The following is a 27,245-nucleotide window of genomic DNA, read 5'->3' on the forward strand; positions in this document are numbered from 1 at the left end:
TGGCGCCCGGCCCGCGCCGCTCTCGTCTGCTGCGGGCAACGCAGCCGCCTGCAGCGGCGGCTCCTGCTCCTGCTCCTGCTGCTGCTGCGGCTCCAGCTGCTTGCTGTGCTGCTCGCTGCGCTGCGGGCGCGTGCTGGCTGGGGCAGGAGCAGGGTCTGCGGCGGCACGCTGGCTGGTGCCGAGGTGCACCAATTGTGTGGCTGGCAGGACGGCTGCGCCGCGCTGCAGCTGCGCCGTGCGCTGCAACTCAGCCTGCTGCTGCTCCTCCTCTGTGTCTGGCACAACCAGGCCGCCCTCCTGCTCGGCCGCGCCGCCGCCAGCTGCAGCCTGGTGCGCGTCGGCGGCGGCCGGCGTCGGCTCAACGCTCTCCTCCTTGGCGCCCTGCTGCTGCTGCTGCTGCTGCTGAGCGGCAGCAGGCTCGCTGCCGAGGTCGGGGGATGGCGGCTGCGCCGCATCCTCTGGCGGCGTCTCGGGCACCCCGCCCAGCCCCGCATCCCCCGATCGGCCGCCGCTGCCGCGCGCTGCCGCTGCACCTGCCGCCGGCCCGTCCTGCCGCTGCGCGCCGTCATCGACCAGCACAGGCTGAGGCGAGGCTGGCGGGTGGACGCCGCTGGGGGTGTCCTCTCCGGTGCCCTGCAGTGCTGCCGCGGCGGGCGACGGAGGGCCGGCCGGCTCCCGAGCCGACGCACGAGGTGCCTGCGTCTGCGCGTGCTGCGCCGCCTCAGGCTCCCGCTCCTGCCCCTCCTGCTGCGCCTGCTGCTGCCGCCGCCGCTGCTCCGCGCTGCCGCCCCAGCCGCCCAGCAGCCAGCTGCTGCGGAACTGGAGGTCTTTGAGGGGAGGCGAGGCCTGGCTGCCGCCCGCAGCTGCCGCGCCTGCCCCGGGGCCCGCCGACGCCGGCTGCTGCGGCTGCTGCGGCTGCTGCTGCGGCTGCTGGCTGCCCTGGCTGGCAAGCAGCAGGTCAAAAGGGTCATGGCAGGCGCCGCCAGGCGCCGCTCCCGGCGCCGGGGCTGATGCCGCCAGGCGGTGCTTGGCGGGGGTGGTCACAAGCGCGGCGGCGGCGGCGGCGGGCAGGGGCGCTGCCGTTGGTGCCGCCGCTGGCGCTGCCGCCTCTGGTGCTGCTGGCTCTGGTGCTGCAGGGGCAGGGGCAGGGCCCTGTGCTGCAGGCCGGCCCTCCCTCATCGTCGGCTCCACTTCCAGCTGAGAGGCGCCGTCTGCAGCCGCAGCCGCAGCTGCAGCCGCCGCCGCCGCCGCCGCCGCTGCCGCGGCTGGCCGCTGCTCGGGCGCAGGCTGCGGCCGGGGTGGCGGTGGCCCGCCGGCCGTGCCAGGCAGCGCCACCATGGCAGCCGCCGCCGCCATCGTGCCGGTGCCGCCTTGCGTGACTGCGAGATCCAGCTGGGAGGGTCCGTCGGCGGCGGCGCCGGCAGCCACCGCCAGCGCCGCCGCCGCACCCGCCGCCGCGGCTTCCGCCAGCGGCGCTCCCTCCCCCGGTGTGGGCTCCACTTCCAACGCTGCCGGGCCGTGGGCCTGGCTGCCAGCTGGCAGGGGTGAGGCTGCCGCCGCCGCTGGCTGCAGTTCGGGCACAGGTGCTGCCGCTGCCTGCGCGGCTGCGACGCCGCCCAGCCCAGCTGCGCCTGCCTGGTCGCCAGGCTCTGCCCCTGGCCGCCGCTGCCGAGCGGTGCTGCCAGGCACGGGGGTCTCCCCGTGCACCGCCGCCGCGGCAGGCGCGCCGCCGCGGCGCGAGGAGCGCTGGCCGCTGCGCTGGGCGCGCTGCGCCCTGCGCCGCCGCCTCGCCGCCTCCTGCACCCCGCCGCTCTCCTCCAGCTGCTGCCGCCGCTCCCGCACCTCAGCGACGCTGCACAGATATCGACCCAACGCCGCATCCTCCCCCTCCTCCTCCTCCTCCTCCTCCAGCCCCGCCCCCAGCAGCAGCGGCGGGCCGCCCGCCGGGGGGCCGCCGCCGCTGGCGGGCGCGTGCAGGGCCAGGCCTGCGTCCAGGCCCAGCGCCCGGAAGCTGCGCCAGATGGCGCGCTGCAGGCTGGACTTGGTCTGCGGGGCGGCGGCGCGGGAAGAAAGAAAGAGGGCGGGGCTGCTGAGCGCGCGGGCGAGGGCACCGGCGCGGGTCGCTGGCGGCGCCCGGCGGCGGCAGGAAACATGCGTCAGTTCAGGGGGCACGCGCCGCACCCCATACCCACCCTCCCACCCACACCGCCAGCACACCTGCAGGGACACTTGATCCGCCTCCTCTCTTGGCAGCACAGCCCTCAGCGTGCCTGCACACAGGCAGGCGGCAGGCGGCAGGGCGCAGGCGCTCAGCCCCGCCAGCTGGCACGCGGAAACAAGCAGCACCGGCATCCCCCTCGGCAGCGGCGCGCAGGGCCAAACGGTTTGCGATGCCCTTCCGGCTGCCAGCCTTGGCACGCAGCTCCTGCAGCACCCGCCACCGCGGCGGCGGGGCCTCACTGGCGATGGTGTCGCCCACGGCAAACACCCGCACCGCCGCCGCCGCGCATCCCTCGCTGAACTGGCGGTGCTGCTGGTCGAGGTCCAGCTGGAGGGCAGGCAGGGGAGGGAGGGAGGGCAGGGGGAGTGTGGTTGGGTGGGCGTTTGGTTGGATATGCGGTTGGGTGGTTGATTTGAGGTGGGAGGGTGGACGCGTGCCGCCGCCAGCGAGCCAACGCTGCGGCCCGCCTCCCGAGCCGTCCTTCCCCCACCAGAACAGCGGGCCAGCCCCGCACACCACCGCCCCTCCACCACCCCCCACCCCACCCCCACACCTGCGTCTCCGCCTCTGCCCCGTGCAGGCTCTGGAACTGGCTCACGCCCTCTGCCTCCGCCATGCTCAGCCCCACACCTGCGCCGGCAGCACAGGGGCAGGCACGGCAGTCGGCCGGTCTGTTGCGCCAGCAGGGGCCGGCTCGCCGCCAGCCGGCCAGCCGCGGCGCCGGCGAGCTGGCTGGGCGGCGGGGCTGGCAGCAGGCAGGCCCTGTCCTTACCTGAGGGTGAGTGGGCCAGCAGCGCCGCCTGCTCCTCCGCCCGCGCCGCCGCCAGCTCCTCTGCGGTACACAGCGGGCTGGGCGGTACGCCCTCGCCCTCGCTGCCCTCGCTGCAGCTGCTGTAGCCATACGACAGGCTGCTGGCCTCGCTGCCGCCGGCGCCGCTGCTGCCACGGAGGGCAGCGGGCGCGGCCGGCGTTGCGGCTGCCTGCTCCTTGGCTGCCGCTTCCTGGCTGTCCCAGCTGGGCTGGGCGGCGGGAGACGGCTGTGCAGAGTCTACGCGAGCTGCCTCTGCCTCTGCCTCTGCCTCTGCCTCTGCCTCTTCCACTGCTCTCTGGTGGCCGCTGCCAGCACATGCCGCCTCGGCAGCATCCTCCGCGGAGCCGCCTGCAGGCGGTACCGCCGGCTCGGTTGGCAGCGGGTCGGCGATTCTGGGCAGCTGCCCCGAGGTGGCCGCCGCCGCTGCCGCCTCCTCCGGTGCCGCCTCGGCAGCAGGCGCCGATGCTGGCCGGACCGCCACCCCCGCCTCTGCTGCAGCACCTGCTGCGCCAGCTTCCCCTGCTGCCGTTGGGGCGGCGGGCTGGGCTTGCTCGGCAGCCTCTGCGCAGGCCAGCGCCCCGGCAACCGCAGCCGCAGCTGCCGCCACTGCTGCCGCGTCGTGCTCCTCCTGGGACGGGGACGGCGGTGCAGCACCCTTGCTAGGTGCGCTGCTTCCATCCCCGGCACCGCCCCCCTCCTCCTCCTCCTCCTCCTCCTCCTCCAGAGCACCAAACACTGCCTGCGTGGCGGGCAGCGTCGGCTGCGCCCCAGCGCCCGCCACAGGCAGCGTGGGCGGCAGCACCGCGGCCGTCGCCGGCAGTGTGGCCTGCTCCACGGCGGCTGTGGCCGGCAGCGTGGGTGGCTGGGCGGAGGGGAGCAGCACCACTTGGGTGGCGGGGAAGTCGCAAAGGGCAGGCTGGGACGTGGGCGCTGCGCCTGCCCCCGGTCCTGGCTGCTGCCCCTCCGCTGCCCCCGCCTGCTCCGCAGCGCCGGCCTGATGCCTTGCCTCAGATGGCTGGCGCTGCTGCTGCTGCTGCTGCTGTTGCCTGATGGGGCTGCCAGGGCCGTCGTGTGGCGGCCCAGCGCATGCCACCGCCGTCGCTGGGCTGCCCCCCGCTCCGGCGGCGCCTTCCGAGATGGATGCCGCACGCTGCTGCTGCTGCTGCTCGCCGCCCGACACCCGGCTGGCCTGCGGGCGCAGCGGGTCTGTGTGTCCCGTGCTTTGGCGCCTGCTGGACTTGGGCTGGCTGGGCGTCACAAACGCGCTTTCGCCGGGCTGCTGCGAGGCGCCGGCGGCGTTGTGGAGGGGCTGCGACACGCTGCCGCCAGGCGCTCGCGCCAGGTTGCTGCAATGATGGGGAGGTCAGGGGGCGCGGTGCGCAGTCGGGAGCTGGTAGGGTGTGAGCAGCCCGCAGCTCAGTTTGACAAACAGACAGTGTGCCCACACCAGGGGTCGAAACCAGGCCAGCTCACCTCCTGACAGCGCTGACGGGCACCCCCTCCAGCATCTGCCGCAGAGTCTCCTCTGAACACTGGGCCCGCCCGCCTCGCTGCTGCTGCTGCTCCTGCTGCTGCTGCTCCTGCTGCGCTGCCGCCGACGCAGTGAGGAGCACGTCGCCAAAGGAAGGCGGACCGGTGCCGCTGCCGCCGCCGCCGCCCGCCAGCAGCGCCGGCTGGGGGCTGTTGCTCGCCAGCGGCTGCTGCGACATCACGCCATTGCCTGCGGCCGGTGGAAGGCTGGGTCGAACGAGGTTGGTCGCTGCCGCTCACGCGCACCGCCGATCACCTCTGCGCGAACTCCCAGACCCACAAAACGACAGTCAAGTGCTGCACATACACGGGCGCGGACTCTCACCTGTTCAAAGAGCACCAGTTTCGACTTGTATTTCTCCAAACCCGTTGCACGGCTGTATCAGAAGGCACTGGATGCTGTCAATCAATCTTCAACACAACTGGAGGTGAGTGGCATGGGGAATGGTCGTTTTAGGCTGCTGGAGGAGCAGAACAGTCGAACATGCTGAGCCTGCTGCGCCTGTGGGGAGCCTGCTGGGTCATGCCAAAGCCACTTTGAGGCTGCGGATGACTTTTATGTCATCACAACTCCGGGAATACCATCTGGCTTGCGAGAACCCTGTCATTGACATGCCGCCATTGACATGCCGCCGCCAACATGCCGCCGTGGATGTGCCTCGGATGATTGGAGCTGCAAACTAAATTGCCCTGACTAACAAAAGGCTACATTACACTTACTCGCCAGGTGGGCGCAGACCAGAGCGGCACTCATGCCACTCATTCAGTCTTGCCGTGACTCCGCCGGCCGGCCGTCAGCCATCGCCACACCATACGCCCGCCTGCCCGCAGCACCAGCGTGGCGCTGCCAAGCACTGCGACCACCGCGGCCGCCGCCGCCGCATACACGTCTAGGCAGTACCGTTTCCACATGGGCATGGCCATGGCGGGATCAGACAGGTCAGCATCTTGCGGCAGCGCCAGCGCATATTCAACCCAGTCTGCAGCAGGAGCAAGAGCAGGCGTATAGGATTCAGCGCACGTCCTCAAACGTCAGCAGTCGTCGGACAGGGCTCACGCTCTACCCACCTGCTGCCAGCTCCAGCGCCGGGCGCGAGTGCGCCTTCAGCATGGCACCGACAACCGCTGCACGCTGCGCGAGCGGCGACCCCTCGGCCGACGCCTGCTCCAACCTGGCTGTTAGCCGGTGGGCAGTCGCGGGGCTGAGCTCCTCCTTTTTGAATTGCAGGCCCCAGCCTCCCTTGACCGCCTGCGCCAGCGGGGCAAGGGCCCACCGAGGGCAACATCGACCTCTCCCCAAGTTTGGGGCTGGGCCACATGCCACCAGCGGGGCACCGCAGCGGCTGTGCATGCATGAGCACGCACCTTGGCGCAGCCATCAAACTGATCGGCGGCCAAGGGCATGCACACCAGCGGCTTGCCACGGTACGGGGCCTCATAGATGCTGCAGGAAGTGGGGGAGATGGTACAGACGTTGATGCAAGGCGCGGCAACCAGCGGGGCCTGCCGGGAAGCCCAGCATCCGTTGCAGCAGGCTTCCATGCATGCGCCACACCCACCCCATCCCTCCTGTGCCCGCCGTGTTGGCCACCCCACCTGTTGACTCCCGCATGCGACAGGAAGGTCTTGATCTGCGCGTGCCCCAGCAGATCTGCCTGAGGCACCCACTCCATGATGTGAATGCTGGCGGGCAGGATGGACACGTCCAAAGGGCAGGCGGCTGGGAGGCGGGCTGGGTTGAGCCCCCAGATCACTGTGCGGTTGAGGGCGGACAGCGCCGCCGCCAGGCCCCGCACCACGTCGCAGCTGGAGGGGCGGAAGGTGGTGCCAAAGCTGCGGGCAGGCAGCGCGCAGGGCGTGGCAGCAGTGTGCACGTGGCATTCACTCGTTGCCTGGCTGGCATGCGCCTGACCCTGGAACTGGTGGAGGTGGCACCCAGCCGCCAGCCCTCACCTCACATACACCGCACCCCTGGGCCCAGCACCCTCCAGGATGGCGGCCAGGTCGGCTGGCAGCGGTTTGGGCTCGCCGCCCACCAGTAGTGGGCCCACCAACTGCAAGGCAACCAGTGAACCCATCCAGACAATCACTCATCCTGGCTTGGTGCTCTCTTGCAGTCTGCATGCAGCATCGGCAGCCACCGCCTCAGCTCGCCTTGATGTTGGGGGGCAGCGAGCGTGGCACGGCCACCCCGTCTGCCGCGTTGACCAGCAGCAGGCGCGAGCCGCGGAACGCGTCGCGTGGGTCGCCGGCGCCAGGCAGGCCAAAGTCGCGGGCGATGCGCTGGGCGGAGGCTCGCGCCACCGAGGAGCCCAGCCAGAACATGAGGGGCGACAGCAGGGCGTTGGTCGCTCGCTCCCGCCAGGTCTGCGCGTGGCAGATGCGTCCGGCGCCGTATTGAGTGGGTTGGGTGGCAAGGGCGCACAGCAGGCTCACCATTTCCCTGCGCTCAATGGTCCAGGACCGGCCGCCTCCCCTCAAACCATGCCCAGCAGCCAGCAACAGGCACGCACCATGGGGTGAACCAGGCCGGACCCGAGAGCGGCGTGGACGGCTGGCGAGTAAGGCAGGCGGCCAAACCGGCTCCAGAAGGGGTCCACAATGTCGACGGGGGAAAACAGCACCACGCGCTTGCCCAGCAGCTCTGTGCGGACCGGGGAGGCACACAGGCACTTGACGCGTGAGAGTTTGGCGCAGCAAGCATTCACCCGAGCTCTGCATCCGGCATGACCATGGCTGCCGGCTCCTGTACGGCGCCTTGCAGCCTGCCGGGCGTTTGCGGCCCATCACAAGCAGGCGCAGCCAGCTGGTGCCCACCCGAGATCGCTTGGCCGCAGGGGAAGGCAACATCCAGAAACAGCAGGTCAGCGTCCAGCCCCCGCAGGGCTTCCATGGCGGCCGAGTCGCCCAGCAGGTGCCGGCACATGCTCTCAAAGTGGCCGGTGTGCAGGGCGATGAACTGCAAGCAGCAGGGGCAGGCAGCGCATGGTGGAGGTAGGCAGATGCTGGGCTGAGCCGAGCAATTCCAATGAAGGTAAGGCCGCAGTGCCACACCTCTTGCGGCCTGGTCTCCAGCTGTGTCATTGCCACCTGCGGGACAGCACAGCCACAGCCCAGTGCAGCTCAGCACAATTAGAATGGCAGGACGTGAAGTGTGGTACGCCAGCCTGCCGCACACGGCCGCTTGCCTCAAAATGGTCGTTGCTCTGTGGTGGCGTCTGAAACACCACAGTCTCCAGGCCGGCATCCAGCAACCTCTTGGACTCTAGGTTGACAGCGTCAAAATCAGGCAGAACCATCGCAGTGCGCCAGCCCCTACCCCGCAGGGTGCGTGCAATGGCGGCACCCTGCAATGCGTGGCTGGTGCCGCCTGGCAGCATGACCAGCACCACTGTGGGCTGAGCTGTGCTCCGGCCGGCAACAGGTCCTGCATGGGACAGCAACACACACATTTCAGGGTGCTTGCTGGGATGGCGTGCCATCCCAGGTGCCACCGCCAGGCAGGAGTCAGCGGTGGTAGCGGAGGTACCACCGGTCTGGCGGCAGGCGCAGGCTCTGGAGGCTGCATGCACATCGCCCTCGGCCTGCCTCCAGCCACCCTCACCTGCTCCCAGCAGCAACAGAGCCAGCGCGCAGAACCACATGCTGCTGCCGCCACACACCCTCAGGCGCAGTCCAGCGCAATGAATATAATTGTTCCGCTTGTTGCAGAGATGATTCACTGGATTCTGCAGCCTATGTTTTGTGCCAATGCCACGTGCGCATGCCACGTGCCCCTGGCGAGGCAGAGGGCCTTGCAGCCTGTGAACTAGCATGAGCACACTTGCACGGCACATGGCTTGCATCGCCGCACCCACCGCTGCCCGTGCTGCTCGGTGCCTGGGCCGCTCCTGGGCACTGCCGCACAATAGCAGACGAATGCACGACGCACGATCAGCGTGCGCGGCTGGCAGCAGCGACCATCAGCAAGATGGGGAACCACCAGCGGCGGCGGCGACGGCGCCGGACCCGCCTTTGCTAGCTGGAGGGCCCCATGCAGCAGAGCTTATAGCAGCAGAGCGCCTATCGCCAGAGCCACAGTTCAGAATAGTCCGAGAGGAGGTGGTGCACCAGGTGCAGGCGCCGTGAAGAAAAGGTGGGGGCATTGCCACCGCCGACCCAGCCTCCCTAACCGCTCTCCTGTGTACATGCGCTCCAGAGGTACCTTACTTTGTATAATCAAGTGGTCGCGTTCCCTCCACACGAGGGCGAGGCCGAGGTGCGGCATGCTGTCACGTTCATGCTGTGGTGCCCCCTGCCTGCCCGGCCTCTCCACCGGCGATAGCCTCCGTACACTGGAGGTGGTGGCTGTCCAGCCTGCTCTTCTGGCACCCGGCCCGCAGGGAGCCGTGCATGAATTTGATGTGGCAGGGCACCCGCAGGCCGAGTTCCACTATGCCGTGGTGTTCCCGTACCACCGCCAGGACAACACCGTCACACTAGTCCGCGAGTATGCGCAGGTGGGCCCGCTGTCAGCCTGGCGGCATGGCCGCCTGGATCCAGAGCTGGGCGCCATTCGGCTTCTGCACCAGCAGCAATCACGCCCCCAGAGCTGGCCCCACCTCTCGCTGCCGCCAGGGCCTGAACAGCATGGTGTGGTGCCTGCCCACCGGCGCCTACGACCCTCGCAAGCATGCCAGCTACGAGGCGTGCGCTCGCGCCGAGCTGAGCGAGGAGGCGCACCTGGCGGGCGGCGCTTGGGTCTCGCTCATGCCAGACGGCCACCCGGGCATCCCGGAGGTCAAGTGGTGCAGGTGCGGCCCTGGCTGCCTGGTCGCCAGCCATGCGTGGCCCCTGGGCTGCCCGTGCTTGCGGTCATGTGTTTGCTACACCACACCGAGTGCGCTGCCCTACGTCCGTCCCTCGACAGGAACCGCTTTCATGCCTACCTGGTGCTGGACCCACAGCCTGATGCGCAGCCGGGGGCGCGGGACAAGGAGGAATACATTCAGGCATGTTTGCCGGGGGTGGACTGGGGGTGGTGTGGGGGCCGCTAACTGCGATCACCGCCTGACGCAACGCCGCCCCTCCCCCCCTGCTTGCAGGTGTGCCGTGTTGGGCTGCCGGAGCTGCGCAGCCTTATGCTTGGAGGCGAGATGCTGCTGCCCTCCATCACGACCTGCTTCTGGGCCATGGAGCGCATCCAGGAGCTTCGGCAGCAAGGGCAGCAGGCGGGGCTTGGATGATGATCATGTGCAGCAGCTGCTGGTGCATTATGTGAGTTCCATTCAACCGTGTCAGCTGAATGAGCACCGCGTCAGTTGAATGAGCACGTCTGGGGAGAGATGTGAATGGGAGGGTGTTCATTTCCACCTCGCCGACCGCGGCGGCCGCCGCAAGTACCGCTCTGCAGCTCACTCCCCATCGATCGGTCTGGATGAACTCACAGCCTCGTGACAATTACACACACAAATAGTAATTGCTCACGCTAAACTGGAGGGCCGGGCTGTGCTGCACCTGTGCCTTGCTGCAGCCGCGGGGAGGAGCCGCTGGAGCAGGCAGCAGGAGCCAGCTGTGCAAGTAGATCGGCTGCTGCCGCGCAGCAGAAGGTGGATGGCGCGCAGCAGCACCGGGCGCTGTTCCGGCGGCGGCCGCGGCAGCACCCCCGCCGAGCAGCGTGCACAAGCGGCCATCGCTGCAGCAACCCATCGTGGTAAGCTTTCTTGCGAGAAAGAAGGGTTGAACACGTGCGCCTTGCACTATGCTCCAACCAAGTTGCTCTGAATTCTCTTCAACCGCAGATGGCGAGGCCGTGCCGACCGGAGTGCGCTCGGCACGGCCGCTGTCCAGCCTCTGGGCCGGATACGGTACGATCACAGAGGTGGAGACGGACGATGAGCCGAGCCAGCTGCTGATAGTGAAGGAGGTGGCGCCGCCGCCGGGCAGCGGCGTGTCCCACGCCCGCAAGATGCGCTCGTACCAGATTGAGGCGGCCTTCTACCAACGCGTGGCGCCCCACCTGCCGCCCGGCGCCGCCTGCCACGTGCCGCACTGCCTGGGCGTGCACTCCACGCTGGACGCCGACAGCAGCAGCGACGCGGGCGGCATGCAGCTGGTGATGAGCGACCTGCGGCAGCGCTTCCCAAACAGGTGTGAGGTGCTGGGTGGGTTGTGGTGGGGTGGCGGGTGTATGGAGGCACCGCTACTCCTGCCGGCTTGACTCGCAAGTGAGCCATGCACCCCTCCTTCCCGGCCGCAGCTGCAGCAGCCTGGATGAGCAGCATGCCAGGGCGGCGCTGTCGTGGCTGGCAGCCTTCCACGCAGCCTGCTGGGGTGCGGATGCGGAGAGGCTGGGGCTGTGGCCAGAGGGCTGCTACTGGCACCTGGAAACGCGGTGAGCGAGGGGCCCGGGATGCTGCAGGCTTGATACAGTGTCTGGGCTGCTGCTGCTGCCTGCGGCCATCCACTACCTGCAGTCTTGCCTGGTGCTGTCCCACGTCCTTCCACCCTTCCACTCACCCTCCAACCCTGCCCCGCCGTCGAAGGCTGGAGGAGCTGGCAGACATTGGGCGCGAGGGGCGGGCGCTGCAGGCCGCGGCGCATGAGCTGGACCACCGGCTGCGGCAGACGCCCTTCCGCACGCTCACGCACGGCGACTACAAGACCGCAAACCTGCTGTTTGGCAGCGGCAGTGACGAATGCGCGGCTTACGACTTCCAGTATGTGGGTGGCGGCAGCGGCATGAAGGATGTGGTGTATCTTTTCTGCAGCGGCCTGTCGGCGCGCCTTCTGGCGCAGCAGGAGGAGGTGCTGCTGCGCCACTACCACGGCCAGCTGATCGAGGGGCTGAGGGCGGCGGCGGGCGGCGGAGGCAGCACCGGCATCGCTGACCCTGCAGCTGCGGCGGAGGCGGTGGAGCGTTACACGTATGAGGCGATGCTTGGCGATTACAGGCTGGCGCTCTGTGACTACGTGCGGTTCATGGCCGGCTGGGGATTCTGGGGCAACACCAGCTGGGCATCCACAAAGGCTCGGCAGTTTCTGGGCGAGCTGGGGCTGACCAGCTAGCCTCTCTTCTTATTCATCTTTGGCACAAGTCTTATAATTTCTTGATGATTCCTTTTTGTTGCAATTATTGCTTTGACATGCCATGCCGTCTGTAATCTGTGATGTGCTGACGCCACCGCCGCCCCATGCTGAGGCGCCGCTGGGGCAGCGCACATCCTAAGGCCTCATGAGGGCTCTTGCCCCCCTGCGCACATCTGCAGCATCCATGCCAAAATTTGTTAGATTCATATAGCCGCTCTTTGGTCGGCGGAAGAGCAAGGGGCCAGTCATCCCCACCAGCAGGCAGCACCATCGCCACCCATGTCGGCCTCAGCATCAGTAGAGGTGCCTGAGGCGCCTGCCAGCAGCAGCAGCCAGGCGCCGCAAGACCAGTCCCACCTGCCTCCTGGCAAGCGCAACTATAGACGAATTGAGGCTCCCACGGCAGAGCAAATAGCTTCGGTGAGCTCGAGCATTTCATGCGCCGTGCGTGGGACGCCTGCAAGCTCCCCCGTGTTGCCGGCGCCGCCACAGCTGGCAGCCCCCACGCCGTCTGCCGCCGCTGGAGCCGCACCTCACTGAGCAGCCGCCGCGCCACCGGTCACCTGCAGGAGGACTTTATGAACAACTGTGTGGTGCGCACGGTTTTGAGCGCGGTGATGGGGAGCGGCATGGGCGTCATGTTTGGCATCTTCATGGGCACCATGGACACGGTGGGGCGCCCCTGCTCCTGCCATGCATGCTCAGCTCGCACACAGCTGCCGGTGTTCCAAGCAGCACCTTGCAGGCAGGGCCGTCAGGCGGCTGTCAAGATGCCAGCCTGTGACTAATGCGCTGCCGTCTGTGCTGGGCTGCAGGGGTCCACCATTGGCGGCACTGTTGAGTACCAGAAGCAGATGCTGCGGCAGGCATTCCGGGAGATGGCCAAGAACACGATGAGCAAGAGCAAGTGAGTGGGCTCGGCAGGGCGCCGGGTCGCTGCTGTGGTTTGGCACAGGTGTTGTCTAACAATCATGTGTGTGCTGCGACTGACCCACGCCCTCCCCACCCCCCTCAGGTCGTATGCCAAGGGCTTTGCCGCCATGGGCGCGCTGTTTGCTGGCACCGAGTGCCTGATCGAGTCGTACCGGGCTCGGCACGACAGCCGCAACAGCATCTACGCGGGTTGCGCCACGGGGGCCATCCTGGCGCACAGCGGCGGGCCCAAGGCGTGCGCTATAGGATGTGTGAGCTTTGGAGCCTTTTCTGCGGCAATCGAAAAATGGATGGGCTGACGGAATGGATGTAAATGATGTCTACTCGGCCTGAATGGTTGCGTGAAGGCGCCGCGCCCATGCCGAATGCTCTACTTGCTTCTCAAAACTTACATCCACCTCCAAGGGGAGAAAATATGGCACAAAAGACTAAAAAGATAACTCATTGGAATTTCAAAAGCGGATGGCTCAGCCCACAGCGACATGAACGATCCATTTCAACACATCTATTTGGTGGCGGCTGCTTCCAGGGTGAGCGCCTCAAGGTGCGCCACTGCCTGCTCTTCCAGCATTCCCTGGGCAGCAGCAGGCAGCCCTGACCAGGCATCCCGATCTGGTGCTGCCTCATCACCCATCGCGCTGGGCGCCCCATCTCCTGCTGGGGCCATCTCCTCCACTCCAGCCTGCTGCTCAGCCTCAGCCGCCATGGCCGGCAGAGCGGCGGCACCGCCTGCCCTGCTGCCGGCCTGCTTGTAGCTGTATGGCTCAGGAATCGCCAGCTTGACCACTCGGCGGGGTGGCAGGGAGGCTATGCGTTCGATGCGCTCGCGGTTCTGCTTGCTGGCCTGCAGGAGTGGCGGCGCCGAGCGGCGAGGGCGAGGCATGCATGGGGTGGTGCGACCAGGGATTGGTCCACTCGCCTGCCATACACTAGCAGCTGCAGCAGGGAGCCATCCAGACAGGCCCTGCCTGGCAATGCAGCAGCGCCCCACTCACTCACCGCCTGCCCAAACTGCTGCTGCCGCTCGCGCTTGTCCTGCTGCGCCTGCCACTGCGCGTCGCTGGTGCCGGTGCCCGCCCCGTGTGCGGGTCCCAGCCCTCCCAGCTCCCAGTACCTCCCCGATGCCTTGGCATCATAGTTGCGGCCGCGGTAGTCGGCATAGCTGTAGGGCCGCCAGGCCACGGCGCGGGGGGCGCGGTCATACACTATGGAGGGCGACTGGGAATTGCCCGCACCTGGCTGGGGGTGCGGCAGCGAGGACGACGACAGGACTGGCGCACGCAGCTGCGCTAGCTCCGCACCCCCCGCAGCGGGGCCGGCATCAGAGGAGCGGCGGGCGTGGTGTGGCGGCGCTGCGGGGCCGTCGATGCTGCGCCTTGAGCGGGGTGTGGCCGCCGCCGAGCCCGCGTCATCCACCACACTGGCCTCTGCGCTGGCCAGGAAGCTGCCCTCGCACCCAAAGGAGGCCTCCGCCGGCAGCGCCGCCTTCTTCTTGCGCGCCAGCCGGCCCTGCTCCTGCTGCTGCCGCCGCTGCACCAGCTGCTGGCGGCGTGACACCTGGCGCTGAATCGGCTGGGCCGGCGAGATGGCAAACAGTGGCGGCTGGGGAGGCATTGGGTAGAACTGCTGCTGGTAGGCTTGCATGTACATCAGCTGCTGCTCGTACTGCTGTTGCTCGTACTGCTGCTGTTCGTACTGCTGCTCCTCGTATGGTGGCGGAGGCATGCAGTTGGCCTGCTGTGCATCTGGCACCAGGTAGCCGGGACCGCCGTATCCAGGCGGGCACCACATGGCCATGTACTGCTGCTGCTGCTCAAAGGTAGGCCCAGGGTAGGCCTCCCCCCACGTGGGCTGCCCCATGAATGCGCCGGGAGGCGGTGGCACCATGCCCGGCTGGGCAGCGCCGCCGCCATCTGCGGCCATGGGCGGCGAGCCCCAGCTCGCCGGAATGTACTCGGCGCCCGGCATCATGTAATAGTAGCCAGGCGGTGGCGTGGTACCGTCAGGAACATCTCCATGCCAGCCGGCGGAAGGGCCCACAGGCTGCTGGCCCCAGTGCGGCGGCGCCTGTCCGCCTCCCGCACCAGGCGCAGGTCCAGTTGGCGCCGCCACCGGGGCCTTCGCGACTCCATCCTGGGCCGCCGGCTGGCTCTGGCCGGCATCAACACTAGCCTCCGACATACAAGGGAGCGGAGCAAGCGTGGTTGCGCTTCCAGGGCTGTCAAAGGCAACCGAATGTGGACCACATGTGCGTGGGAGACTGGCAGGTTGATGCCTGTGCAGCGGCGAGAGGCCGTGACTCGAACGAATGCCTCGGACAAGGCCCAAAAACGTTGTTCACCGGTAAGTACTGCGTGGGGGCACTACACTATTCATTCGATCGAGTCGGCGCGCTGATGGCCCATCGGCGCATTGATCCTTGCACCCAGAGATTCATAATCGCTGGGAGCCGATCAGCCGCCTTGCCTTGGCCCCTGCCGCGCGCCCATGCACCCCCCTGCGGCCAAGCCCCAGTGAGGTTCCAAGGGCCCCCGGCTGGAGCTCTGAATCCTCCTGAATACGAGGATGACGACCCTGGCCCGCTACGTCGCAGCCCTGCGCAATTGCGGGCTGCGCTCCAGCGACCGCGTGGCGGTGGCGCTGAGCGGCGGCCCCGACAGCCTGGCGCTGGCCTCCATGACCGTGTGGTGGCAGGGATTTGTGCGGAACCAGGTGCTGCGCAGGGACCGGTTGCGGTCGCAGGTGCCGCCAGCAGGTGGCTGCCGTGGCCAGCCTGCTGCACTGCATCCCACTGCCGTCCGTCCACGCGCTCGTGCCGCCACCCGATTCCCCCTGCAGCAAACCCCGCTGGCCCTGATAGTCGACCACAAGCTCCGTCCAGAGAGCACGGAGGAGGCACACGCGGTGGCAGCCCAGGTGCAGGGCTGCTGGTGGCATGCATGTAGCGCCCTTCACAGCCCGTGTGCTCGCGTCCTGGCTGGTTCTGGTTCGGGCGGGGCATGTCAACGCCACGTAACATTCCCAAGTTGTGAATAAGGCTCGGCTTGGATGTGCCCTCTGAGAATGTTGGCCCGCCTTGCTGCATCACACCTTCTCCCCCTGCCGCGCTGCTGCTGGCGTGCAGGCAGAAGGGCTGGGCATGCAGACGCGGGTGCTTGCCCTGGGCTGGCCGCCTGGCGAGGTGGCACAGGGCGACAGGATGGTGGCGGCGCGGGAGGCGCGCTATGCAGCGCTGCTGCGGGCCTGCGGCGAGATGGGGCGCACCCACCTGCTGCTGGCCCACCACGCCGACGACCAGGCGGAGACCTTCCTGCTGCGCCTGCTGCACGCCAGCGGCGTGGTGGGCCTGGCCTGCATGCCGGCCGTGGCCGAGAAGCGCACAGGTGGGCCTGGCAGCGTCTGGCGGGTGGCGTAGGCGGGCGTGTGGCTGGCTGGTGTGATGTGCACTATGATCCAGGTAGCCCATAGCAGGCGCGTGCCATGACAATGGCCCCCCGCCGTCCCGTCCCCGCCCTGCCTGCGCAGAGTTTGGGCGCATCAAGGTGGTGCGCCCGCTGCTGGGCTTCCACAAGGCTGAGCTGGAGGCGTACTGCCAGCGCAGCCGGCTGCCGTACATCGTGGACCCAACCAACTCTGAGCTGTCCTACCACCGCAACCGCATCCGCCACGTGCTGCGCCAGATGCCCTCCCTGGCGGACCGCAGCGGCGGCGACAATGCCACCGGCAGCAGCGGCGGCGGCAGCAGCAGCGGCGGCAGTGAGAGGCTGGCGGGAACCGGGGCAGGCAGGCCTGCCGCGCCTGCCACCATCTGGCAAGAGGAGATAGAGGTGCCTGAGCGTGGCTCTGGATCCAGCAGCAGCAGCGACAGCAGCGGGACCGGCACCGGCGGCAGCGACGGCCAGTCCATTGTCGAAGACCTGCTGCTGCTGCAGCGGCGCTGCCAGGCTGCCGGGCAGCGGCAGCAAATGCTGAGCGATCAGGTGCTGCAATGGGCGGTGCTGCGCACCTCGTGCCCAGACCTGCCCACGCGGCCGCGGGAGGAGCAGCAGGCGGGGCAGCCGCTGCTGGTGAGGCCGGGCAGGGAGATGTCGGAGGCGCAGCTGGAGGCATGGCGCCGGCGGCAGCAGCGGCGGCAGGCAGAGTCGGCGGTGCGGCACGCGTGGAGGTCGCAGCAGCCCTGGTTCATCGACTGGGATGCGAGGCTGACTCTGGTGCGGGGGCCGCACAAAGGGCTGTGCCGCCACAGCATCAGCCTGCTTATGTTGGGGTGTTGTAGCTCCCTGGCGACCTGCCTGCCTGCCTGCAACGCTCGCCCGCCTACCTGCTGTGCCGCAGGTGGCGCGCGCGCTGCGGTCGGTGCCCTTTGCCCTGCTCAGCGCCCCCTGCTTCTTTGAGGGGCAGGTGCAGGAGCAGGTGGCGCTGGGCGCGCTGGGGCGCGTGCTGCAAGCTGTGTCAGGTGGGCGCCGCCGAGCGTGCGCACCTGCGGCTGATCTTTCCTGCCGCGCTCTGCTCGTGTGTGCCTCTGGGTTGCTCAGGGATACCGTGCATGTGTGGGCAGCGGCGCGGCATGCCTGATCCGCAGCACCGATTTTCTGTTTGCAGGCCGCAAGTACCCGCCGCCGCTGGTGCACACCACCCGGCTGCGCCAGATGCTGCTGGACGGGCGCATGGAAGCCGTCTTCACCGGCGGCGGCTGCCTGGTGCGCCGCCTGCCGCGCAGCAAGGGGCGCAACCTGCTGTGCACGCCGCACGACCAGCACCTGCGGGCAGAGGAGCTGCTGGCGCGCCTGCCGCCGATCAACGAGTACGAGGCGGCGCGGCAGCAGAAGAAGCGGGAGGCGGCGGCGGCGGCGAAAGCGGCAGCGAAAGCGGCGGCAGCGACAGAGGCTGAAGCCCGGACACTGGTGCAGGAGGAGGAGGAAGGAGGCAGCGAGGCTCTGCAAAACTCATAGCACCAGCTGCCTGTTTGCACCTGTAAGCATGCAAACATGAGGCGGCTCCTCAGGCGGGGGGGAGGCGGCGCCAGCTGGGCGGCGGATGCCAGAAGTCACTGCTTGGACGCAGTCTGCACGGCTCCATGCCTGTTTGTGCGTCCCTGATCGTCGCTGCCTGCCCCTCTGGCTGCTCAACGTCCGACAGGCCGCGATGGGGCAGTCCATGAGCTTTGGCCTGACGCAGTATGACGTCGACGAGCTTATAGCCTACTGCAAGGGAGCATGTGAGTCGTGGGAGAGCGATGGGGGCTGGGGGTTTCGCTGCCGGCGCGGCTCCCGCCGCCAAGCCGCCCGCCGACCATTAGCCGCTCCTGCCCGCAGTCACGCAACCAGAGATTGAGGCGCTATACAAGCGGTTTAGGTCACTGGACAGGGGAAGAAAGGTGAGATCTTTAACCACTCTGCTCAGGCGCCCGCCCGTCTGCCAGTGCTTGAGCGCGTCAGTGCCACCTGCCGCTTCGCCGCCCTCGCCAGCTCCTCCCACTGCCGGGCCCCATCATCCTGCCCACTCCCCCGCCAGGGCTTCATCACGGCGGAGGAGGTGCTGAGCATCCCGGAGCTGAGCATCAACCCGCTGGCCAAGCGGCTGGCCTACATGTACGACTCAATCAACTTCAAGGAGTTCCTGGTGAGGGCCTGTGCGGCGGGGTTTGGCTGAGCACAGCCCTGGGCCAGCGGCGTTTGGCTCGGCAGCTTTTGTCGCCGCGCTGGGAGGCCATCTGCAGCAGCTGCTGGTCGTGGTGTACGTCGGCGGGACCAGTGGAAGCCCATGGGGTGCCCGCCAATGCTGGCTGACGATGACGCTGCCCCACCCGCCCTCTCCTGCCACAGGGCCTGCTCGCGCCCTTCAGCCCCGCCGCCAGCCGCGACGACAAGCTGCGCTGCATGTTTGCCGTGTACGACGTGGACGGTGGGTGGGGGTGCACCGCCACATCCCTGCCGTGCAGCCACCTGCCCTCGCACCAGCCCGACCCCCGCCTTAGCAACTGCTTCCCACCTGTTGCCGCTCCTTGCGTTCCCTTTGAGCCTCGTCCCTCCAACCCACGCCACCATCACGCGCACACACATATGCGCCCTCCATCCCCGCAGGCGACGGCGCGGTGTCTGGCGACGACATGGAGATCGTGCTGCGCCAGCTGGCGGGCAGCTCGCTGAGCGACGACGAGCTGCACAGCATCGTGGCCAGGGTCCTGCGCGCGGCGGCAGACCCGCAGCGAGGCCTCACCTTTGCAGAGTATCGGGCGGCGCTGGAGGGGGTGGGGGCGGAGCTGCACGTGGATGTGCCGATAGAGGACTGAGGGGAGGGAGAGGGGCGGCTGTGGAGCTGAAGGCGGCCGGGGCGACCACTGCCCGGTCGAGGCTGCACCGTTGTCCCCACCCTCTGTGTACAGTAGCCTGCTAGTGTGGTTTACATGTAACATAGCCACGTCCGCGTCTGCCAGGCAGGCAGTCTTGGATGCCCCGAGGAGTGGAGGGCGCGCCTGCGCCAGCTGCGTCCGGATGTGGCGATCATGCAGTACAGTGACGACCATAGTGAACACCTGCCTGTGGTCTGAGCCCCGACCATCCTGCTCTGCACTACCTGCCATCTGTCTGCCTGCGACCCATCTGTCTGCTTCTGCGTGGTGTTTCATGCAACATGTGGGCATGAGATCAGTTGCCGAGTTGTTGAATGGATGCATGTGTGAAGGTCTGGGGCCCAGGTGTCAGTGAAAATGGTGGGAGGTGGGAGCGGTGTAAAAACAGTGGAAGCGGCGCTTGAACTAAGCAATGCTACCAGAAGCACAAACCGACGCACGGGTGATGGGGCCACTGTCACAGCAGGATGCCTCCGTCCTGTTCGCCTTCCCTGCTGCTGGACTGCATGGCGCGCCTCAGAACTCTGCAAAGAGTGCCTGCTCCGCGGTGCTGAGCTGGAAGGCGTGCTGCATTGGCTCCAGCTCGCTGTAATCCTCAAAGTTGCTGGTGTCGTCTGCACCAGACACGGTGGGCCTGCGGGTGGAAGGTGGAATGGATGGATGGGGCAAAGAGCAGGAGAGTGCACGGCCTGGCGCACGCTCCAGCATGAGGCTCAAGAGATTGGGAGCCGCCAAGATTTGGCCCATACTAAGGCAGCCCGAGGCCGCACCTGATGGGAGCCTGCAGCGTGCGCATCTTGAGTGCGGCAAAGTCGAGTGGGCGGAACCAGGGGTGGCTCCTGATGTCGTTTACGCCGCCCGCCAGGCAGCCGTACCGCTTGCTCAGGTCCACCTGCGGGACTCGCCTTGGGGCAGTGTGAGGCAATGTGGAGATGGGCGCGCTGCCGGGGCATGTACAGCACCTGACAGTGCCGTTCAGAGGCATCCCTCGCCCCGTGGCCGTGCTGAACCAATCATCAACTGCTTCGGACCAGCCACCACCCCAGCCATGCCCACCACCTATCCCATCCCCCGGCCACCTGCAGCAGCTTGCGGATGAGGTCGCGCGCCGTGACCGACAGGTGTGGCGGGAAGGTGAGCACGCCCTTGAGGATCTTCTTGTACGTGGACAGCGGGTCGTCATCCAGGAAGGGGGGGTACCCCGCCAGCATCTCGTAGATCAGCACCCCCAGCGCCCACCAGTCCACCGCCTTGCCGTGGCCCTGCATGGGGTGTACGTGTGCACGCTGGCGCACACTTGGCACGCGGCTGGTGGCTGCCAGCGCATGATGCGGTGCAAGCTGGGCCGCTGCACCTCCCAACAACTCTCTCCTTCCTGCCGTGCCACCTCATCACCACCACCACCACCACCACCACAATCACCACCCCGAACAACTACCACCGCCCGAGGCACCCACCTTGTTGAGGATGATCTCCGGGGCCAGGTAGTCTGGCGTGCCACACAGCGTGTACGTGCGCTTGGCACCGATGGCCTTTGCAAACCCAAAGTCAGTCAGCTTGAGGTGCCCCGCTGCATCCAGCAGAAGGTTCTCGGGCTGCGGGCGTGCGGCAGGGTGGGTGGGTGGTGGGCAGGCAGGCAGGAGCTTCCTTCAGATGTCAAGCAGGGGCCCACCATCAGCAGGGACGGGAAGAAGCGGGTGTGCCCGCTGGGCTTCCCACCGACCGGTTACCTAGCCAGCGCAGCCCGTGCAGCACAGCCCGCCCCATACCTTGAGGTCTCGGTACACAATGTCCTGGGTGTGCAGGTAATCAAACATGAGCAGCACCTCCCCCGCATACAGCCGCGCAGCCTCCTCGCTCAGCTTGCCCTTGTTCTTCAGGTGGCTGAAGAACTCGCCGCCTGCAGGGCAGCGCCAGGGTAGCGGCGTGGGCCGCAAACGGCCTGATGCAACCATCTGCGTGGACAGTGCCGCTCTGCCACGTGCACCTGGCAGCCTGTGGCGCTGCACATCCTGCTGGAAGGCTGGCCTAGCCCAACCACGCTTGGCTGCCGCTCTGGCACCCGGTACCATCGCACCAGCCGCGCCGCACCTGGCACATACTCCATGACGAAGTACACGCACTGCTCGTCCTGGCAGCAGCCGTGCATGCGCACCAGCAGCGGGTGGTCCAGCTGGCGCAGGATGTCGCGCTCGCTGCGCAGGTGCGAAATCTGCAAGGCGCGGGAGGGGGCCAGGGCAAGCGTCTCGCGTACCGTGGGGGAGCGGTTAAAATTGCAGCCCCAACCCCCAGCAACCTTCTGTGCCCGCCATGCTGCTGGAACAATGGGCATTCACCAGTAGTGCAGTGCAGCGCGGCAAACGGCAGGCCCATGCAGCACCAGCTGCAGCTGCAGGCAATCCCAGCGCCTCTCGCCTGCTGGTTCTTCACTATGTGCGCCTTGGACAGCGCCTTGATAGCGCACACAAGCCCCGTTCCTCGGTGCCGTGCCAGGCTGACGCGCCCAAAGCTGCCGGTGCCCAGCACGCGCCCCACCTCAAAGTCCTCCAGCCGGCAGGACTCAAGCTTGAGGTCCTGCGGCAGGGAGGTGCAGCGCCTTGGAGAAAACACATGCCCAGCAGCAGAGGGAGCTCAGTGCGCAGCGCTTCTGCACGTCGGCCGGCACACGAGTGCATTTTCCAACGCTCACTCGAAACGAGTCCTCTATGCGCGCCGCAACGTCTTTCTGCGGCGGCAGTAACTGTGGTTGTGCTTCTGGCGACGGCTGCTGCTGCTGCTGCCCCTCAACTCCCTTGGCTGCTGCCGCCGCCGCCGCCTGCACCGTCACGGCGGCTCACAGCGGCATAGGGTTGACTGGCACGGGCGGGCATGTCGGGCCTCCCAGAGCCTTGGACTCGCACACAGGGAGGAAAATGGTGGGCGCAGGCTCCCCATGAGCCCGAATGGAGAGGGAGCCGTGCCGGCACCAAGGCCAGAGCTGACCCCCGCTCGCCTTTTTCAACATCTCGCGATATACTTATTCCAGCCACCAGCCAGGGCTGTGATTGCGAAGGAGGATGCCGGCTGAGAGACAATGAATTCACCACATGCCGAAGCGCTGCAGCTGCGAAGTGCTGGGAGCAATTCCGGACGACTCAATGCAGCACCTCTTCCAGTTAGGGAGGGCTCCGGCTCCAAACGAGAGGTCGCAGCAGTACACGGTACCGCAAATTTCTGCCAGGGCTATCACGCCTGGCGCTGGCACATCTGAGTCGCATCATGGTGTAGGCCGACATGGAGGACGTGGTGGCAGACATCGAGGACGTGCACCTCGAGCTGGATGGCGAGTCGGGGCGTGCAGACAGGCTGTTAGAGGCCCATGTGCAGCGTGTGAGCAAGGCGGGCACAGGCGCCCAGCAGCAGGCGGCAGAACCGCCGTGGGGAGCCGCCGCTGCCGCCGCCAGTGATGGCGGCTCGGTCGTGCCGGGCACCCAGCGCATCTGGGTGAAGACGTTTGGCTGCTCCCATAACTCCAGCGACAGCGAGTATATGATGGGCCAGCTGCAGGAGTACGGCTTCAAGTGAGTGCTCCCCGTTCCGCCTCTTCCTGACAGCCCGTCTGTTGCCACACCTTTGTCTGTTGCCACAACTGCGTGTGGTTGATCCCTCCGCAGGCTGGTGGACGAGGCGGATAGCGCTGCGGCCGACCTGTGGCTGCTGAACACGTGCACAGTGAAGAGCCCCAGCCAGTCAGCGATGGACACGTTGCTGCGGCGGGGGCGCCGGCTGGGCAAGGCGCTGCTGGTGGCGGGCTGCGTGCCGCAGGTAGGGGCACGCTCTGGCTTGGCACCGGCTGGGTGGGTCACGCGACTGCGACCCTCACTGCTGCCTGGGCTGAGCGTGAGCTTACACACATCACAGAATGGAAGCCCTCGCCTAGCCAAACCCACCCCTGGCTGCTTGACCACGCAGGGCGACCGGCGGACGGCGGAGCTGCGCGGCCTGTCGCTGCTGGGCGTCACGCAGATCGACCGCGTGGTGGAGGCGGTGGAGGAGACGCTCAAGGGGCACACCGTGCAGCTGCTGGCCAAGAAGGCGCTGCCCAGGCTGGATCTGCCCAAGGTGGGGCGCCAGCGGCGGCCAGGCGGGCGGCTGGCGTGGCTGGGACGTCAGTCGGCGGGCTGCTGCGTTGCTGCTGCTGCCTCGGCTTGAAGGTGCGCTTGTGCGCTTGTGCTCGCTCTCTTTTCCTGTGGGGCAGGTGCGGCGCAACCGGCACATCGAGATCCTGCCATTGTCCACGGGGTGCCTGGGCGCCTGCACATACTGCAAGACCAAGCACGCCCGTGGCCAGCTGGGCAGCTACGACCCAGCTGAGCTGGTGCGGCGTGCGGCGGCAGCGGCAGCAGACCCGCAGGTAGGCCTGTGTGTGTGAGCTGATGTGGTTGGGTGTGGGGACAGGGCGAACTGTGAGGTGCCATGGCCATGTCAGGAGGCCGAGCGGGGCCTCCTGCAGCATCGCTCAGCTCGTAGCCCGCTGTGGCCCGCCTGCGCCCCACTGGTGTGCAGGTGCGGGAGATTTGGCTGAGCAGCGAGGACACCGGGGCCTATGGGCGCGACATCGGCACCAGCCTGCCCGCCCTGCTGCGGGAGCTGGTGGAGGTGCTGCCGCCGGGTGGGTGTGGCCGCTCCAGCGGCTCGCCTGCGACCACGGCACATCCTGCCTGCGTCTGCCCTCCGCTCATGCCCAGCACTTCAGCAGCGCCCGACCCGCGCCCTGCCCCCGCTTGCCCTCCTGCCTGCTCTGCCACTGCCCTGCAGACGGGCGGTGCATGCTGCGCGTGGGCATGACCAACCCGCCCTTCATCCTGGAGCACCTGGCAGAGGTGGGGGCCATCCTGCGGGACGACCGAGTCTTCTCATACCTTCACGTGCCGGTACGTGTGGGTGGCTGGGCGGCTGGGTGGGAGTTGTTTTCGTGGGGCGAAGAGCATGCCATGCTGAGCGCCTGCGGGTGTCCCATTTGTCGCCCGAGCTGCTTGGACAGTGGTCAACCACCGCACCTCCTCCCCTCCCTGCACATCCGCGCAGGTCCAGTCTGGCAGCGACGCGGTGCTGACGGCCATGCGGCGAGAGTACAGCGCCGCGCAGTTCCGGCGCGTGTGCGACACGCTGCTGGCGGCGGTGCCGGGGCTGGAGCTGGCCACAGACATCATCTGCGGTGAGCAGCCGCTGGCGCTGCTGGGCAGGGAGCCAGAGCAGAGGGTACTGAGCGGGGCGCTTGGAGCCACTGTGTCTCGCGGACTAGGCTGCTCTGCTCCCCGGCCTCGACACGGAGCCATGCCTCCTTTTACCTGCAGGCTTCCCCGGTGAGACTGAGGAGGACCACGGCGCGACGCTGGCTCTGCTGGACAAGTACCGCTTCCCTCACTGCCACATCTCGCAGTTCTACCCGCGGTGAGCCAGGGGCTCAGGGCCCCGCTGGTGCCGGGTCTGTTGCGGTGCAGGGGCTTGGGTGGCCTCCTTTTTGGGGGGGCCGATGTACCGACAAGTGGCCCTCTGCCTTCCTGCATGGCTGCAGGCCCGGCACGCCCGCGGCGCGCATGCGGCGCGTGCCCACTGCCGTGGTCAAGCAGCGCAGCCGGGAGGTGACCGCGGCGGTGGAGTCATGGTGCGGCTCGTACTCGGGCCTGGTGGGCGCAACCCAGCGCTGCTGCGTGGTGGACACCGCCGCAGACGGCGTGCACGCTGTGGCGCACAACAAGGCATACACACAGGTAGGGGCTTGATAGGCGTGGGCTGGCAGCAGTAATGCTGTAGTGGCTGTGCAGCTGGAGGCAGGAGGAGGCTGTTTGAAGGAGTGCGCGGTTGTGTCGATGGGTCACCTGCCTACCTACCCGCCTTGCCTGCCACCCCCTGCGTACCACCACAGGTGCTAGTGCCTGCCGAGGCGCCCGACGGCAGCGGCAGCCTGCTGGGTTGCGTGGTGGAGGCGCGGGTGGTGTCTGCCAGCCGCTGGTCGGTCAAGGCAGAGGTGGTGCGAGTGCTGTATCGCCCCCCGGCAGAGGCAGACCAGGCAGGCGGCGATGCGGCACATCATGACAGCAGCAACTGCAGCGTCAATGGCAGCAGCGAGCGGGCGCAGCAGGCTGGGCCAGGCGCTGCTGCTCAGGGGCAGCAGCAGCCCCAGGGACCGCAGGCGCAGCAGCCAGCAACTCGCTGGAGCCACGAGGGTGCAGCGGCGGACTCCACGGCTGACGCTTGCCGCCAAGAGCAGGGCGGCAGCTGTGCGTGCGCGGCATCGGTGTCGGCTCAAGGGAGCGGCGCGGCAGGCCCGTCGGCAGCGGCATCAGTGGAGCCAGGAGGGCTTGAGCATCAGCAGCCCTCACCAGCGCGAAGCAGCCGTAGCGTGAGCAGCGGCAGCGACGCTCTGCCGCCACCGCCCGGGGCGGAGCCATCGGCAGCCTCTGCCCTGTCAAATGAGTCTGCTGTGTTCCCTTTGGCGAGAGCAGATGCATCGATCGACCATCCCTCCATGGCAGCATCCACTCCGGGGGGCGGGCTGCAAGCAAAGTCGAGCGGCGGCGGCGGCGGGCCAGGGCCTGCAGAGGTGCTGCTGCTGTTCAGCATGCTGGCGGGTTTGCTGGGCATGCTTGTCAGTGGGGTGCTGGCTGTGCTGCAACCCTGATTGTAAAGAGGTGCTGGAAACGAAGCCAAGGTGGGCAAGGGGACGGCGCTCGGCGGGCGTCAGCGGATACATGCAAGTTTATCACAGCGGGAACCCCTGGGATGGTGCTCCGCCTGAGTTTCCCATTGCCAGCCTTCATGTTTTCAGTTGTTTGCGACTGCTTTGGGGTCAAGAACAGGGGAAGGTGTGCAGGCACGCTGGCGATGCCGGCGCGACTTTCCACGGCCGCCGCCCCATGTGCCTGGGCCTCGGCAGGCGCACCCTCCCCACGATCGTGAGCAAAGCTCAGCCGCATTCCAAGGTAGCCAGGGCGCCATGGCCACGCCCGCTCGTGCCTGCGCCCGCTCGCCCTTCGAGCAGGCCCACCCGGGGCCAAACTCGCCAGACGAGCTGGAGGCAGGGCACAAGTACCGCAAGCGCCGGCGGCGCGGAGCCAGCTTTGGGGCCAGCGAGCTACAGCTGGGACTGCGTGGCGCCGGCTGCACAGCCGCCGGCGTGCTGCTGGCGCTGCTGGTGGTTTGGGGCGTGGGCAAGGCCCACGACATGCTGGTGGCGCCCAGAGTGCAGCAGCTTGTGCGGCAGGAGCGGCAGAAAGGGCTGGAGGCGGCGGAGCTGCAGCGGCGAGGCATGCTGCTGGAGCGGCACAGTGGCAGCGGCAGCGCCGACGGCGCCGCCTTCTGGGCAGAGCAGGAGCCAACCTTGGGCGGGCAAGCAGGGGCCGGCTCTGGCGTGGCGGCCGCCATGCCCCCCTCCGGTGCTGGCGGCACCAACTGCACCAGGGTGCAGCTGGCCGAGGCCGACCGCCAGCTGCTGCGCCGCGAGATAGGCGGCATCCTGCGCTCGTTGTCTGATGCCCACCCCTGGGTGCTGGGCCTGCCAGATGCGCAGCCTGTGGAGGGGTCCGCAGCGCAGCAGCCCGCCAGCCCCATACTCACCAAGGGCCAGCAGCTGGCGGTGCCGGGCGTGGTGGTACAGCGGGTGGTGGATGAGCGGTACGGCCGCCAGTCCAGCTCCAACATCCCAGGTGCGAGGCGCGGGGATGGCAGCAGGGAGGGCGCTGACGAGCAGGCCGTGACTGTGCCGCCTCCCAATCAGCGCACAGTCTCGGCCGGCACAAAACCAGAACCAGCTCGCCGCCCCATCTGCTGCTGCCTGCAGGCGTGGAGGACCTGCACGCCGAGCTGCGGGCGTACGGGGAGGCGTTGGTGGAGGCAATGGTTCTGGAGGAGGGGGCGGCGGCCGCACGCCAGCACCGCACGCGGGCCGCCGACCTGGGCCTGCTGCCTGCCGACGACCAGGAGGGCGCAGGCTCCATCCCTCAGCGCATCGACTTCCTCAACGAGCTGCACGAGGAGGCAAGCCTGGTGGTGGAGGTGGTGGTGATGGCAGTTTGTGGGGTTGGAGGGGTGTGTGGGTGGAGGACAAGGGGGAATGGAGCGGGCCAGCAGCCGAACGAGTCTCATTCACTGAGTGAGCAGGAGTGAAAGGGGTGCACCTGTGCTTGAGTGGCAGGCGGCACCTCCTCATGCACCTTGCTTGCTTAGTGCTGACCCGCTGCAGGTGCAGGCGGGGGAGACGCTGCGTGTGTGCCTGGCCGCCACCACGGCGGCGGATGTGCGGGGCGTGCGGCGCGAGCTGCTGCCCTGGATGCAGTACCACACCGCAC

General features: G+C 68.0%; 9 protein-coding genes across 9 annotated transcripts; 6 read left to right on the plus strand and 3 right to left on the minus strand.

Moving 5' to 3' along the window:
- Positions 1–5,321: 5,321 nt before the first annotated feature.
- Positions 5,322–7,861, minus strand: CHLNCDRAFT_140490 (hypothetical protein; the record flags this gene model as incomplete). Its single annotated transcript, XM_005850800.1, has 9 exons — positions 5,322–5,542; positions 5,631–5,811; positions 5,928–6,006; positions 6,159–6,395; positions 6,516–6,616; positions 6,753–6,929; positions 7,076–7,206; positions 7,380–7,521; positions 7,739–7,861. The coding sequence occupies 9 exons, from the start codon at positions 7,859–7,861 to the stop codon at positions 5,322–5,324; spliced, it is 1,392 nt and encodes a 463-aa protein (XP_005850862.1).
- Positions 7,862–8,480: 619 nt separating this feature from the next.
- On the plus strand, positions 8,481–9,787 carry CHLNCDRAFT_140491 (hypothetical protein; the record flags this gene model as incomplete). The annotated part of the gene is made up of 5 exons (XM_005850512.1): positions 8,481–8,675; positions 8,945–9,061; positions 9,180–9,355; positions 9,472–9,568; positions 9,647–9,787. 5 exons carry the CDS (start codon positions 8,481–8,483, stop codon positions 9,785–9,787), a joined length of 726 nt encoding a protein of 241 aa, XP_005850574.1.
- A 367-nt stretch (positions 9,788–10,154) lies between these two features.
- Positions 10,155–11,609, plus strand: CHLNCDRAFT_140492 (hypothetical protein; the record flags this gene model as incomplete). The annotated part of the gene is made up of 4 exons (XM_005850513.1): positions 10,155–10,254; positions 10,343–10,691; positions 10,801–10,935; positions 11,087–11,609. 4 exons carry the CDS (start codon positions 10,155–10,157, stop codon positions 11,607–11,609), a joined length of 1,107 nt encoding a protein of 368 aa, XP_005850575.1.
- Positions 11,610–11,909: 300 nt separating this feature from the next.
- CHLNCDRAFT_140493 (hypothetical protein) lies at positions 11,910–12,995 on the plus strand (the record flags this gene model as incomplete). Its single annotated transcript, XM_005850514.1, has 5 exons — positions 11,910–12,050; positions 12,200–12,301; positions 12,446–12,537; positions 12,646–12,814; positions 12,969–12,995. 5 exons carry the CDS (start codon positions 11,910–11,912, stop codon positions 12,993–12,995), a joined length of 531 nt encoding a protein of 176 aa, XP_005850576.1.
- Positions 12,996–13,370: 375 nt separating this feature from the next.
- On the minus strand, positions 13,371–14,744 carry CHLNCDRAFT_50246 (hypothetical protein; the record flags this gene model as incomplete). Its single annotated transcript, XM_005850801.1, has 1 exon — positions 13,371–14,744. One exon carries the CDS (start codon positions 14,742–14,744, stop codon positions 13,371–13,373), a length of 1,374 nt encoding a protein of 457 aa, XP_005850863.1.
- Positions 14,745–15,128: 384 nt separating this feature from the next.
- CHLNCDRAFT_140495 (hypothetical protein) lies at positions 15,129–17,515 on the plus strand (the record flags this gene model as incomplete). The annotated part of the gene is made up of 6 exons (XM_005850515.1): positions 15,129–15,305; positions 15,402–15,479; positions 15,688–15,946; positions 16,089–16,774; positions 16,899–17,019; positions 17,166–17,515. 6 exons carry the CDS (start codon positions 15,129–15,131, stop codon positions 17,513–17,515), a joined length of 1,671 nt encoding a protein of 556 aa, XP_005850577.1.
- A 193-nt stretch (positions 17,516–17,708) lies between these two features.
- CHLNCDRAFT_140496 (hypothetical protein) lies at positions 17,709–18,855 on the plus strand (the record flags this gene model as incomplete). The annotated part of the gene is made up of 5 exons (XM_005850516.1): positions 17,709–17,781; positions 17,879–17,940; positions 18,078–18,185; positions 18,389–18,467; positions 18,647–18,855. 5 exons carry the CDS (start codon positions 17,709–17,711, stop codon positions 18,853–18,855), a joined length of 531 nt encoding a protein of 176 aa, XP_005850578.1.
- Positions 18,856–19,510: 655 nt separating this feature from the next.
- Positions 19,511–21,785, minus strand: CHLNCDRAFT_50248 (hypothetical protein; the record flags this gene model as incomplete). The annotated part of the gene is made up of 8 exons (XM_005850802.1): positions 19,511–19,529; positions 19,686–19,807; positions 19,995–20,177; positions 20,373–20,510; positions 20,685–20,815; positions 21,007–21,127; positions 21,346–21,489; positions 21,753–21,785. 8 exons carry the CDS (start codon positions 21,783–21,785, stop codon positions 19,511–19,513), a joined length of 891 nt encoding a protein of 296 aa, XP_005850864.1.
- Positions 21,786–22,188: 403 nt separating this feature from the next.
- On the plus strand, positions 22,189–24,931 carry CHLNCDRAFT_19538 (hypothetical protein; the record flags this gene model as incomplete). The annotated part of the gene is made up of 10 exons (XM_005850517.1): positions 22,189–22,475; positions 22,569–22,719; positions 22,867–23,016; positions 23,153–23,308; positions 23,461–23,566; positions 23,713–23,828; positions 23,983–24,112; positions 24,252–24,348; positions 24,473–24,668; positions 24,824–24,931. Coding segments are annotated over 10 exons (1,497 nt in total), but the record flags the coding sequence as incomplete, so codon positions are not given.
- Between the last annotated feature and the right edge of the window lie 2,314 nt (positions 24,932–27,245).

The sequence above is a fragment of the Chlorella variabilis genome, assembly GCF_000147415.1.
Source record: "Chlorella variabilis unplaced genomic scaffold CHLNCscaffold_3, whole genome shotgun sequence".
Taxonomy (NCBI): domain Eukaryota; kingdom Viridiplantae; phylum Chlorophyta; class Trebouxiophyceae; order Chlorellales; family Chlorellaceae; genus Chlorella; species Chlorella variabilis.